The sequence below is a fragment of the Thamnophis sirtalis genome, unplaced genomic scaffold (genome assembly GCF_051295495.1).
Source record: "Thamnophis sirtalis isolate CommonGarterSnake01/CBP01778 unplaced genomic scaffold, rThaSir2_p1.2 scaffold_11, whole genome shotgun sequence".
Classification (NCBI taxonomy): domain Eukaryota; kingdom Metazoa; phylum Chordata; class Lepidosauria; order Squamata; family Natricidae; genus Thamnophis; species Thamnophis sirtalis.
Genome location: NW_028261391.1, coordinates 2884282 through 2898900, shown reverse-complemented (window position 1 = coordinate 2898900; position 14619 = coordinate 2884282). Strand labels below are relative to the sequence as shown.

The following is a 14619-nucleotide window of genomic DNA, read 5'->3' as shown; positions in this document are numbered from 1 at the left end:
GTTAACAACCAACTCACAAATAGAATAAAATAGAATAGAATAGGATAGGATAGGAATAAAGCAAAGGAATAGAACAGAATTCTGTATTGGCCAAGTGTGATTGGACACACAAGGAATTTGTCCAGGAGAACAATACAATCTACACTTTGAAATACGTGTTGGTTTGTTTATTCCTAGTTTGCAAAACCAGAACCTGACATACATAAGGAGAATAAAATACATTCATCAAGAATAAAAAGATGCAGCACTTAGTGCTAGTCGTAGTACAAATAAGCAAGCAGGAAATAATCAATATCCATATAAATCGTAAGGATGCAAGCAACAGAGTTATAATCCTGCAGTCATTAAGTGGGAGGAGATGGGTGATAGGAACGATGAGAAGACTAATTGTCAGGTCTGCAGCCATCTTTTCTTGTGGGTGTTTGGCCTGCCACACTTTCTATTATTCTACTATGCCTTTTCTATTGTGGGAAAACAGGAGGGATTGTATAGAGTTAGATGCTATGTAGCCATAACAACATTCTTTCTCGAAAGCCAAGGTCATCTTTTGTCTCTGCACTTCTGCACCTGATCGGAATTGGATGGGTGGAAGCTGCCAGCATAGCAGTGGGAGATTGGACCATGGGATGGACTGGTGGGTGTGGGGGCAGGATCTTGAACTTTCACCTGGGTGGGGAAAACCAGGAAGCTTTCCGATTGGGGTTTTCCCAGATGTGCCAACATGGCTCCCTGCATCAATTGGAACTTTGAGGAATCCTTTGCCTCGGACTCTGATTTAATTTTGGATGCCATTTGGAACCCTGACACCAATAGTAATGATAATGCAGCCTTAGCAAGTGGTTTGACAGTGGGGAGGGAATTATTTGTTCAGCAAATCTGGGCCAGGAACAATTAAGAAAGTCAAATGAAAAACAGACCACCACACCTCAAGAGGAGTCACTTCAAGACGATGGCAGAAGAGAACTTTAGCTCAGGGTTGAACTGTGGGGTCATTGATGCTCTCTGCGCTTGGTTGTTTTCTTGAGGTTTCACTACCACACTAGGTAACATCATCAGTGGGAAAGGGAGAGGGGTTTGCAGAGAGGCAGAGGAGGTGGAGGAAGGAGAAAGAGGAGGAGAAGGACTGTGAGGTTCTTGGTGTTCTCTGAGCTTAGTTTGTTTCCTTGCATTTCATTACCGAATGAGGTAACATCATCAGTACTAGAAGAGAGAGTGGTCTGCAGAGAGGGGGAGGGCTGTGGGGTCCTTGGTATACTCTTGCAGACGTTTTATTACCCAACTAGGCAACATCATCAATGCTGGAAGAGACTGGGATTTGCAGAGAGGAGGAGGAGGACTGTGGGCCTCTCTGAAGCTGGTTTATTTTCTTGCAGAAGTTCATTACTAAACTAGGTAACATTACCAGTCCTAATCCTAATGCTGTTACCTAGTTGGGTCATGGAACGTCTGCAAGAAAAGCACCAAAGCTCTAAGAGCACCAAGGACCCCACCGTGTTTGTCCTCCTCCTTCCCTTCCAGCACTGATGATGTTACCTACTTTGGTAATCAAACGTCTGCAAGGAAGCCACCAAGCCTGGAGAGCAGCGAGGACCCCGCATCTCAAGCGTGACCCGTCAAAATCGCGCTCGACTAAGCCGCGCCCGATTAAACCGCGTCGCTGACATCATCAACAGGGCGATAACAGCCAGCGCAGAGAAAGAAGGGCGCTTTAAATAGCGCTTTGAAAGCAAGCCGATTCAACTTAAGGTAAGGGTTAGGTTTAGGGTTAGGTTTAGGGTTAGGTTAAGGGTTAGGATTAGGTTTAGGGTTAGGATTAGGTTTAGGGGGGTTAGGTTTAGGTTTAGGTGTTAATTTTAGGTTTAGGATTTACAGCGTGCTTCTGTCTCCGCGCTGTTGTCGCCCTGTTGATGACGTCAGCGGCGCGTTTTAGTCGGGCGCGGTTTTGTGGTGGAACCCATCTCAAGATACCTCTGTCCCAAAAGCTATTCTGACTTAGGCTTCCCCAGCAGTACGAAGCCGAGTCCTCGTCCCGATGAACCCCTTTTATTTAATTGACAGTGAATTCCTCTCCAGCAAAGTCTTTCCTCTCCCACCGTCTTTCCAGGTAGTTCCCAATTCCCGACCTTTATCAGGCTTGGAGAGGGGCCAGGCCAAAATCTTTCAGAGGCCGCAATGCTTGGCAAGGATGCAGGAATGGACTCATGGCCTCCTGCAAACTTCACTCCCCTGTCGCTCCTCTTTTATTCCCTCTGGGAGGGGCCATTCACCGTCCACCTGTGGTCTTATTCCCAAGTCGACCCCTGTTCTTTAGCTGTTCCCTTCATCTGGCAGCTCACACTGGGAACAGGCTCCAGCTGTTCTTCTGCCTCACTGATGTCTGACTCTGAAGGCAGCTGATAACTGTCCGTCGGCCCTGGCCCCCTCTCTGCCTCCGACACAGAGCCCTCCTCCGAGCCTCCCCCAGACTCCAGGACTGGCCCATCTTCCTCCCCAACCTACTCACTCTCCGAATCTGCTGCCAGCTCTGTTGGCCGCAGGCAGGGCCCAGCAGCTGTGTGGCATCAGAAAGAGGTATCCATCAAGGCAGGGAGGGAGGGAGATTTCGGTTAGTGACACTTACCGTCTGAGCTGACTTCGCAGAAGCAACCGGGCTGCCTTTCTTCTCTTCGGTCTCCATCAACTCTCTGAAAAACAAAACAAAAAAATTCTCACTTGCCCTGTGGCTGTTGTCCCAAATGTCCCAAAGAGACAATAAAATAATAATAAGAGAGATTTAAATCTTTTATGAGCCCCCCCCCCCCTTGAAGGAACAAGCCCTCCTGCTTTCCTACCTCTTGGCTTGAGCAGGGGGTTGGACTAGAAGACCTCCCAGGTCCCTTCCAACAGTTCCACCACAAAACCGCGTTCGACTAAAGGGCGCTCGACGAAACCGCGTAGCTGACGTCATCACAGCGCGACAGCAGTGCGGAGAAAAAAGCACGCTGTAAACGCTAAACCTAAAATTAACCCCTAAATCTAAACCTAACCCTAAACCTAATCCTAAACCTAACCCTAAACCTAACCCTAACCCTAACCCTTAACCTAACCCTTAACCTAACCCTTAACCTAACGCTAACCCTAACCCTAACCCTAATCCTTAACCTAACCCTTAACCTAACGCTAAACCTAATCCTAACCCTAACCCTAAACCTAACCCTTAACCTAACCCTTAACCTAATGCTAAACCTAATCCTAACCCTTAACCTAACCCTAAACCTAATCCTTACCTTAACTTGAATCGGCTTGCTTTCAAAGCGCTATTAAAAACGCCCTTCTTTCTCCGCGCTTGCTGTTGTCGCCCTGTTGATGATGTCAGCGACGCGGTTTAATCGGGCGCGCTTTAGTCGAGCGCGGTTTTGTCGTGCCAGGCCTTCCAACTACGCTATTTTGTGGCTTCAGGCAATTCATATCAATGCTGTTGAGAATATCCCCACTCCCATGTGCTTCCCAATGGCATTTTGAAACATTAAACCAAGAGACTTTGCTGATTATAATTACCCCGGTCAGCAAAGTATCATATGGGGGGGAAAAAGGCCTGGAAACAAGACCAATAAGTTGATTTAGAGACAATACAGGTAGTCCTCGACTTACAACAGTTCACATAGTGACCGTTCAAATTTACAACGGCACCGAAAAAGTGACTCATGACAATTTTTCAGACTTGTGACCATCGCAGCATCCCCATGGTCACACGATTAAAATTCAGGTGCTCGGCAACCGATTCACATTCATGACGGTCCCGGGGGAGGGGTGTCATCTGATTCCCCCTTTTGCGACTTCCTGACAAGCCAAATCAATAAGGAAGCCGGATTCACTTAACGGCCCTGTTACTAACTTGACAACTGCAACGACTCACTTCACAAAAAGGGTCGTAAAATGGGGCAAAGGTCCTTTAACAAATGTCTCACTTAGCGACATTGATTTCGAACCGCCCCTTAACGAGCCAATTGGCATTCTTCCACAGCCGCAATTAAATTGGTGACTCTGCACCCCTTTTTTTCTGTCCTTTGAACAACATTGCTCACCCTGAAAGGTGTTATGGCCCACCAGCGGACAGAGGAACTGGCAGCAGATTCGGAGAGTGTGGAGGTTGGGGAGGAAGATGGGCCAGTCCTGGAGTCTGGGGGAGGCTCGGATGAGGGCTCTGTGTCGGAGGCAGAGAGGGGGCCAGGGCCGTCTGACAGTTATCAGCTGCCTTCGGAGTCAGACATCAGTGAGGCAGAAGAACAGCTGGAGCCTGTTCCCAGTGTGCGCATGTGCAGAGCTGCCAGACGAAGGGATGAGCTAAGGAACAAGGGCCGATTCGGGAGAAAAGGCCACAGGTGGATGGTGAATGGCCCCTCCCATAGGAGATAAAAGAGGAGCGAAAGGGGAGGGGAGTTTGCAGGAGACAATTAGTCCAATTCATTAAGAGTGAAGATCTGTTCCTGACTTCTTTCATTTATTCATTTCATTCATTTATTAAATTTATAGGCCACCCAATCCCAGAGGACTCCGGACGGCTTACAATGAAAGAAGAAAAAAGAAAAGCAAAATAAGTAAAAAATAGTTTAAAATACACAACACACATACGTTCTAATCGGGGCTGGACCTTAACACTAAGGTCAACAGCCCCAGGCCTGCCGGAACAGCCAGGTTTTAACGGCTTCTCCTGAAGGCCATGAGAGTGGGCCTTCCTTCTTGCCAAGGAACTGCTGCTACAGCATGGCGTTTAGACGATATCGGCCTGGCAGCTCTCCAAGCCTGCTAAAGGCCTGTGGTTGTCAATTCGCCCTTGAAAGACTGTCGGCCGGGACTTTGCTGGAGAGGAATTCCCTTGAAAACGAAACAAAAGGGGTTTTATCGGGACGAGGAGTCGGCTTCGTGATCTTAGAGCTATTAAGGTTAAGAGCAAAGCTGCGGAAATGTCGAACTTAACGGGGAGGGGAGTGAAGAACATCAGCTCAAAACATTCTCTTGGGTTTTCTAAGGAAATCTAGTTCTTGGGGACCAAAGGAAAACAAAAAAATAGAGATGATGTTAGGTGACCTAACTCACTCGGAGCTCTTCTTCCTTCCTAGGGAATCTTAAAACTTTTCTCCAAAGCAAGCATTTTGCCAGCATTCAACTGGTTCTATGCTGGCAAGATGATGTGCCGAGGTGGCGCAGTGGTTAGAGTGCAGCACTGCAGGCTACTTCAGCTGACTGCAGTTCAGCAGTTCAAATCCCACTAGGCTCAAGGTTGACTCAGCCTTCCATCCTTCCGAGGTGGGTGAAATGAGGACCCGGATTGTTGTTGGGGGCGATATGCTGACTCTGTAAACCGCTTAGAGAGGGCTGAAAGCCCTATGAAGCGGTATATAAGTCTAACTATTGCTATTGCTGATCTTGGGAGGCCTCAGTCAGAAGAAAAGGGAACGGCACAACAGGTATGTTAAGGATGCATGTCTCACCCTTCTTTTTCGGGCACGGGTACTGTCCCCGTGTTGGTAGATCCTGGCACGGAAGCAATTGGGGTGCCAACGCTGCGGAGGTTCTGGATCACCGAGGAGAGGAACTGCTGGCTGGCGCTCTCGTACAAGTCGAAGCAGATCTGGTACGCCATGAGAAGGTTGTCCTCCTTCACTAGCTTCTCTAGGATGTCACTCACGGCTTGAGGGTCATCCAAGAAAATGAGACACTGCAGGAGGGAGGCCAAAGACCCAAGTTTCAGAAGATGGCAGCAGTGACGTCTTCCCCCCTCAGAGATAGTCTTCGAATTACAACAGACCGCCTGCTGCCAATTACCTCCCATAGACCGATGAGATCCCACACATTAGGCCTCCTCCGAATTCCATCCGCCGGCCAATGCCGACTGGCGACTACCCGGAGGAGGGCCTTCTCTGTGGCTGCTCCGACCCTCTGGAACGAGCTCCCCGTGGAGATTCGGACCCTCACCACCCTCCAGGCCTTCCGCAAAGCCCTTAAAACCTGGCTGTTCCGACAGGCCTGGGGCTAAAGAGCTGTTGCCCCCCGTCTCGAATGGTATGACTGCTGTGTGTTTTTAAATTATGTATTGTTATGTTCCGGCTTTTATTTTTTGTCTGTACCCCCCTCCCCGATTTGAATTGTGAGCTGCCCTGAGTCCCCTTCGGGGGAAAAGGGCAGCATATAAATGTAATAAAATCAAAATCAAATCAATCAATCAAATCAGTTCATTTAGTGACCGTCAACCCTGAAGCTGTCTTGACCAAAGCCATTGTCAGATTCGGATTAATGTCAGGGTTCCAAATAGCATCCTCAAAGCAATAAAGCTTCTGCCAATTACCTCCCTGCGACCAATAAGATCTCATAGATTAGGCCTCCTCCGTATTCCATCGGCCAGCCAGTGCCGGCTGGCAACTACAAGGAGGAGGGCCTTCTCAGTAGTAGCCCCGACCCTTTGGAACGAGCTCCCCGTGGAGATTCGTACCCTCTCCACCGTCCAGGCCTTCCGCATAGCCCTTAAGAACTGGCTAGCCCGTCAGGCCTGGGGACAAGGATAGGCGCCCCTCCCGAATGATGAATGTATGTTGCTTGCTATTTTATTATATGTCTCTATGTCAATGTTTGTATTCCCCCTCCCTGATTTTATGTGAGCCGCCCTGAGTCCCCTCAGGGAAAAGGGCGGCCTACAAATATTAATAAAATCTAAAATCTAAATCTAAAAAAATCTAAAAATCTAAAATAACACTCCAAGGCTAGAAGTTCCTCAAAGTGGCAATTTATTTAAAGAGCCTTGTTGGAACATCTGGGAAAACCCAAATCTGAAAGCTTCCCACTTTTCCCCACCAGGTTGAAAACTCAAGATCTTGCCCCCACACCCACACACCAGTGGTGGGTTTCAAAAAATGTTTGGAAGCTCTTCTGTAGGTGTGGCCTGCTTTCCGGGTCCACTGGTGGAACCTCTTCTAACCGGTTCGGTAGATTTGACGAACCGGTTCTATCGAACCAGGGCGAACCGGTAGGAACCCACCTCGGCCACACACCCACAAGTCCATAGTCCAATCTTCCACTGCCATGAAGACAGATTCCTCCCATTCACATCCGGCCAGGTGCCGAGACAAAAGTGACCTTGACTTTCTAAGAAGAATGTTGTTATGGCTACACCTCACCCAACTCATTATAATCCCCCCTCCCATTTTTCCCACAGTAGAATGGGTGGCAGGCCTGAATCAAAAAAGCAAAAAAATAACTTCCAGGCCTGACAGCCATTTTTATCCGCTTCAGTGTTGCCACACTGGAGCTGAGGGTCGGGGCGTGGGGGGGATTTGAGGTAGAGGGATTTTCGTAGCCAAAACAAAATACTTTCTCCTGGGAACCAAGGACATTCTCACACCTGGTGGGAAGAATGCGGAGTGATGTCACCCGGTTGTCGCAATACACAATGATTGGACCACGTGACTGGTTTGTTTTGAGAAAGTAGGAAAACTTCTACTTTTAATGAGGTGAAAACCACGGGAGTTTCAGAGTCGGTTTTCACCATATATGTGCCAATATATTTGCAATAAAAATACCATATTTTTCGGAGTAGAAGGCGCACCTTTCCCTCTCCCTAAAAATAGGTGAAAATCTAGGTGCATCTGGGGAGGGCAAAAATGAGCAAAAAAATTGCTGATTTTTGCGCCCCCCCCCGCCCCTAGGAGCACTCTACAAGCCTCCTAAAGGATTTGCATGCCCTTTTTGAGAAATCGAGCCCATTTTCGCAAAAAAACAGGCCGTTTTTGGGAGGCCTGCAGAGTGCAAAAACTTTTCTTTTAATTTGCCTCTTCAAAATCTTTGTGCGTTTTATACTCCGAAAAATAGGGTATGCGCTAAGCTGTCAAAATGTGAATTCCACAAGTTGAGTCGGGACTACATGGCCTACTGAATAACTACTGATTGTACTGTTATAGAGACTAATTTGATTCTGAACCTAACAACGGCAGCAAGACTGTTGGTGGCGCAATACTGGAAGAAGGAAGAATTGCCTACTATTCAAGAATGGACGTTAAAAGTAACAAACCTAGCAGGGATGGCTAAAATATCAGCATATCTTAAGGACCATTCAAACGAGAGATATAAACTGGAGTGGAGAAGATGGATCGACTATATTCAAAATAAATATGGGACTAAGAAACTCCAGATAGCTTATGATTGAAGAAGCAAGGAATGATATAATTTGTTTAGAGTTAATTCAACAAAAGGGGAGTTAAAGTAAAAGTGAAGAATGATGCTAAAGTCTGTTAGTTTACTTTAGGATATGATTGTTATTTGCTCTGGGAGGTTGGGGGGGGGGAGATGGGTTCGGGTGGGGGAGGGCAGGGGAGGGGAGGTAAATATTTGTAAAAGCTTTTTTAAATTTTTAATTTAAAAAAAAAAAGAAATTTTGGGCTCAGTGGCGGTCGTAGGTCGAGCCCTACCTGTACACCCAATGGCGTCATCTGAGTAATCTCTAGCTCACCCATCCCTCTCCCACCTTTGCACAAGCATCTGCGCCACGCACCTGGCACACGTTGATGAAATCGGGCTTCTCCAGGTTCATGTAGATTTTCACCAAAACTCTCAAAACCTGATTGCGGAACTGTTTGTTTTGCATCAGAGACATGCAAAGTTTTAAGCTGTAGGCCAGCATTCCTGGAACATCGTTCTGTCAAAACAAAACAAACAAAAGTCACATTATTTTTCTCCCGTGATTAATGGGGTTTAAAGCAACGTTCTGCCACTCCCTTTTCTTAGAACTTTCATCCTGGAGAAACAGGAGGAAAAGGGAAGTGAATCAAGACCAAAAAGTCTTCAAACTTGGCAACTTTTAAGACTTGTGGATTTCAACTCCAGGGATTCTGGGAGTTGAAGTCCACAGTTCTTAAAAGTTGTTACATTTGGGGGACCCCTGGTCAAGACCAATCAAGAAAGTCACTCCAACATGGCCTCAAGGAATAAGTCCTGTAGCAAAATTACCAATGGAGCAATCGGATCAATGCTGGCAACTTTTGAGACCTGTGAATTCCAACTCCTAGAATTCCCCAGCCAGAATTCTGGGAGTTGAAGTTCACAAGTCTTAAAAGATGCCACAGTTGGATAGCCCTGACGTAACAGTCTACATGGAAGATGGAGAATATTTTGAGGTATGGAGAAATGAAACTTACCAAAGTGAATTCCTGAAATCCATTTGTCTTTAAGGTTGAAAAACACTGGTCTGCACTGTCCGAAGGTGCTTCTTCAAGAGGCACCTGGACTTGTTATTTTTTTGAAGATGTTTCACTTCTCACCCAAAAAGCTTCTTTGGCTCTGAGTGGATGGTGGGGAATGGAAGGATTGATCCTCCTTGCAGACAGCTGGTCATTTGCATCTTTAGTGTCATTGAGGCCACTTGGAGGTTTGATAGAGGGATCAGAGGCCATGGATGTCCAAATTGAACAGCTCACTCTCTCGATAGAGGGGGGCAGATACGGCATCCTCTATCTCCTGTCCACAACACGGTCCTTTCAGCAGTTCCAAGAAGACTCCACACTCATTTGCACCACTCAGGTGACCCTGAGGATAAAGACCAGCCTCCAAGTGGCCTCAACGTCTCTCTAAAAGGATGCAAATGACCAGCTGTCTGCAAGGAGTATCAACCCTTCCCTTCCCCACCATCCAGTCAGAGCAGAAGAAGCTTCTTGGAGGGGAAGCAAAACATCTTCAAAACATAAAAGAGAAAGTCCAGTTGTCTCTTGCAAAAAAAAAAAAGGCACCTTTGGCACAACCACGACCTGGAATGATGGTGAATCTCTCTAGACTAATTTGGAATATTTATGTGGTTCATTTTTTCTTCTGCCTGCTGGGACGACGGACAGCCATATAATTTGCGTACACAAGCACAGCACGCAATGCGCTCTGAGTGAGGCACATGTTCCTACCCGGCCCCTCTTCCCAACATCTTCACCTACCGATTCCAAAATGGTTTTCTCAAAGATGTCCAGCCTGCGGGTCTCCAAGGCGATGCCGATGGCCTGCTTGTACTTGTGATCGTCTAAGCAGCGCTGAAACATCTTGTTCACGATCCCTTCCAAGCGGGGGTCGACGGCCTTCTGGGCCCCTTCCGCCGAGTCCGCATTTTCCACACACTGCTTGGTGTAGTGGTCAATGCATTTCGCTGAGGGAAGCAATAGATCCCGTAAGCTTTTCTACCGTGTTTTTAGGACTATTAAGACGCACCGGAGTCATAAAACGCACCATGATTTTGAAGAGGTAAATTTAATTTTAAAAAATGTTTTCGCACTCTGCAGGCGGCTCAAACCCCTCTGCACGCGTTTTTTTGCACAAAAAAAGGGGGTGGCATGCAGAACTTTGGGAAGCTTGTAGAGTGCTCCTGGGCGCTGGGGGCAAAAATGAGCAAAAAACGATCTGTTTTTCGCAAAAACGGGCTGGTTTTTGCAAAAAACAACAACGGCCATGCAGAGTGTTTGGGAAACTTGTAGAGTGCTCCTGGGAGCTGGGGAAGGAGCAAAAATGAGCAAATCTGGCCCATTTCTTGCTCATTTTTGCCCTTCCCAGCCCCCAGGAGCATTCAACAAGTCTCCCAAACACTCTGCATGTCTATTTTTGCAAAGGGGGCAGGGTTTCGGTAGGCCAAAAATGCTGTATTCAGTGTATAAGACGCACCCAGATTTTCACCCTCTTTTTTGAAGGAAAAAGATGCCTCTTATAGCCTGAAAAATACAGTAACTCTTGATAGATCCCATTGTAAATTACAAACACGGTTGTTAATCTAGAGCAGGGGGGGTCAAATTCAAGGCACGTGGGCCGGATTTGGCCCGTGGGGGCTGGCCTGGAAACAGGAAAGGAGTGTCCTGGGGTGCCTCTACCAAAAATGGGGTGTGGGGCTGCAAAAGGGTCCCCAATGCCCCGTTCTGTGCCTGGATGGCCTCCTACAGCACTCTGGCAGCCAAAGCAGGGCCCATTTTGATTGGACTACTGCAACGTGCTCTACATGGGGCAGCCCTTGAAGAGCATTCGGAGACTTCAGCTTGTCCAGAATGCAGCCGCGCGAGCGATCGTGGGTGCACCTCGGTTCACCCACGTAACACCTATCCTCCGCAAGCTTCACTGGCTGCCTATTGGTCTCCGGATACGCTTCAAGGTGCTAGTCGTCACTTATAAAGCCCTTCATGGTATCGGACCTGGGTACTTGAGAGACCGCCTGCTGCCAATTACCTCCCAAAGACCCATTAGATCACACAGATTAGGCCTCCTCCGAATTCCATCTACCGGCCAATGCCGATTGGCTACCACCCGGAGGAGGGCCTTCTCTGTGGCTGCTCCGACCCTTTGGAACGAGCTCCCCGTGGAGATTCGGACCCTCACCACCCTCCAGGCTTTCCGCAAAGCCCTTAAAACCTGGCTGTTCCGACAGGCCTGGGGCTGACGAGTTCCCGTCCCCGCTCGAATTGTGTGGCTGTTGATTGTTTTTTAAATTGTTGTGTTGTTTGTCCATTGTCTCTTTTTTTTCCTGTTTGTATCCCCCCCCCTTACTTGGTTTGTGAGCCGCCCTGAGTCCCTCTGGGAATATTCAGAAGGTTGCAAAAGGCTTGCAGGAGTCTGCCTATGTCCGTGATGGTGAACCTCTGGTATGGATGCCACAGGGGGAAGGCAGAACCATTTCTTAGGGCATGCGAGGCATTGCCCTATCAGCTCCAGCGCGCACACGCGCGCTGGCCATCTGCTTTCGGCCTTCACTTTTGCACACTTTTCGCCCTTCCCTAAAGCCTCCAGGAGAGCCAAAAACAAGCCAACGCGCCAACCGGAGGTTCGCGAACCGGACTTCCGGTTTGCGCATTCGGCTGTTTATCTCCCTCCGGAGGCTTCAGGAGGCTTTCTTGAAGCCTCCGGAGGAAAAAAAATGGCCCTACGGGCAACCTGGAAGTCCGTTTCTCGAACTTCCGGTTTGCGCATGGGGCCATTTTTCTCCTCCGGAGGGCGAAATACAGCCCAACATGCAAACTGGAAGTCAGAAAACAGGCCATTTCCAGCCTTCAGAAGGCCTGTGGTGGGGTAGGCGGTTTTCGCTCTCCACAGGCTCCTAGAAAGCTTGCGGAGCCTGGGGAGGGCAAAAAACAGGTCTACTGTTCCATCGTGCGCCAAAAGCGGGGAATGGGGGAGGATGCCATGCGATGGCAAAAAGTTTAGCCGTCACTGGCCTATGTCAATCATTTATAATTCGAGTCTCCCTATGGAGTCAGTTTCTTGATCTGATCTCTCTCTCTCTCATAGGTTGTGAAATTTTTGCAAAGACCGTTGAATTTGGATAAAGCCGGACAAAGCGTTCCCAAGTGCACAAAACTTACCGATGATGGTTTCGACATATTCGGAATTGTCATTGACGTTGAAAAGATTGCCAGCTCCCAGGGCATAATTGAGGGATTCTTCGAAAGCCCCCAAGTGATAGAAGACTTTAGAAGCCACCAAAGCGGCGAATTCCCGACTACGAAACCCAACATCTTCATACAGAATTTCACTGCCGGGGGGGGGGGGGGGAGGAAAGGAAGGAACAAAAGGTTGGTTTGTTACCTGTGGTGAACGCAAGCATTCTGTCAGAGCGTTTGCAACGTGACTATGTAGGAAATTAGCACCCACCCCTCTCCTAGAGAAATGAAATATCCTGGGATATATTGAAAAAAGACAGAATATTATATTCCCCTGGATGAGAAATGGAGAAACGTGTTTTTAGGTAGGAAGCAGACTCACTCTTAATAGCCCCCACCTTTGTCAATGAGCCATTAAAATGAGCAGTCTATTCTACATAACGAAGATCTCCCTCCCCTTCAGCTCCAGGATGATGGAATTAAGGCATCTTAGCCCTTTTCCCATCTCACCACAGGGCACCTGGGAAGAAGCCTCAACCAAACTTGGACTCAAAACACAGCCTAGAGAGTTGCCCCTGCATCGTCCCATGGGAATCTGACAACCAATCAGAATGCAAGATCAAGGTCAAAGGCCAGAGAGGGCATAAAACCAGGGACTTTCAACATCCCTGCCCTTTTTTCTTCTTCACCCAACATCTGGAAGGATGTGATCCCCCTTTTCTGTTCAGGAGCTCAAGCCATGTGGTCCTGTCCACCATTAAACCATCTTTCCAAGCAGCCTCCATGTTTCCAGGGTCTTTTTCCCCACTTGGAGCTGAACCCAGGAGGACATTTCTTCCAACTACTATTAGGAAATAACCCAGGAATAAAACACAGTGCACAAAGACAAGACATTTAAAAGTGGTTTATATACAAGGTATACAGAAATATGTATGGTAGCAAATACCTGACAAGTGATCAATCTTCTTCTGAATTCTACACTCAGCAATGGATATGGGACACAAGGAGAGATACACCCTCTCATGGCCTCCTTTATATAGACAGCTTCTTAAAGCGGCAATACCCCGGCTTCTTAAAGCAGCAATACCTCTGCTGACTCATCCTCATTTCATCCTCTTAATTTACAGCCTTACATTGGCTGGTCAGCTTTAAATCATCATTTCCCCTGACACATTTCCTTTAGCATTGAAATCAGCAGCTCAGAAAAGTAACAAGATATAGTTTAGCACATGCTTTTAAGTGAATTTGAGGTCTTTCCTCTTACATTTTATCCACCGATTCAGAGATCTCGGCCCAGAAGTCGTTGACAACTGCGTTCAGTTTGTGGAGAGCAAATTCCTGTGAAAAGAACGAAAACCACTGCATTTTTAGACTTTTAATTTAGGCTTTAACCAACACAGATGTCCAGCAAGTAGCTGGAAGAACAAAAGAGACTCTGGCATTTCATTACAGGTAGCCTTGTGCTTGCCAAAGAGGATGAACAAAATAATCAAATTTCTTAGTAATACAGGTAATTCTCAGCTTACAACAGTTCGCTCTTAGTGAAATGTTCAAAGTTGCCAACGGCATTGAAAAAAATGGCTTATGACCGTTTTCCACACATGCAGGATTCCCATCGTCACGTGATCAAAATTCAGGCGCTTGGCAACTGGCTCGTACTTATGACGGTTGCAGTGTCCCGGGGTTGCGTGATCCCCTTCTGGGACCTTCTGGCGAAGCCAAATCAATGGGGAAGCCAGATTTACTTACCGACCGGGTTACTGGTTTAACAACTGCAGTAATTCACTTAACAACTGTGGGAAGAAAAGTCATAAAATGGGGCAAAAGTCCCTTCACAAACGTCTCACTTAGCAACAAAAATTTTGGGCTCCGTTGCGGTCAAAAGTTGAGGACTACCTGTGCACAGTCTGGAAGATAGCAATTTCAAGTTCTTGAGCGAGTAAAAATGTAACCCACCCCAAAAATATTAAGTTTTTAAAATATTGTATGTCAGCATTCAGATCCCGTTGTACTTTTATTCTGAAGTCAGACAGAAAGACTATAAAGCTCACCTTAAGTTCTGGCTCTTCCTCATCCAGAAGGGAAATTATTCCAGCTGCCAAAAAAATAAAAATAAAAATAAAGTTATATTAAACATCACATAGAATTTACACTTTAAAACGAACAGGGTTATTTTCAGAATTGCTACAGTTAAGGGGAATAAATGTGATTTGCAAATGCATTTACAACCCGAGATAGTAGAACTTTGCTTTGGTAT

The 14619-nt window shown here is 47.1% G+C and overlaps 1 protein-coding gene across 1 annotated transcript in view; it reads right to left on the bottom strand.

Annotated features, from left to right (window-relative positions):
* The window catches only part of PSMD1 (proteasome 26S subunit, non-ATPase 1), a 124032-nt gene that overhangs the window by 102772 nt on the left and 6641 nt on the right, over positions 1-14619 (bottom strand). Inside the window, 7 exon segments of the mRNA XM_087725058.1 lie at positions 2621-2684; positions 5472-5698; positions 8522-8665; positions 9948-10153; positions 12345-12514; positions 13627-13700; positions 14414-14457. Of these exon segments, the coding sequence (XP_087581184.1) occupies positions 2621-2684; positions 5472-5698; positions 8522-8665; positions 9948-10153; positions 12345-12514; positions 13627-13700; positions 14414-14457 (929 nt within the window).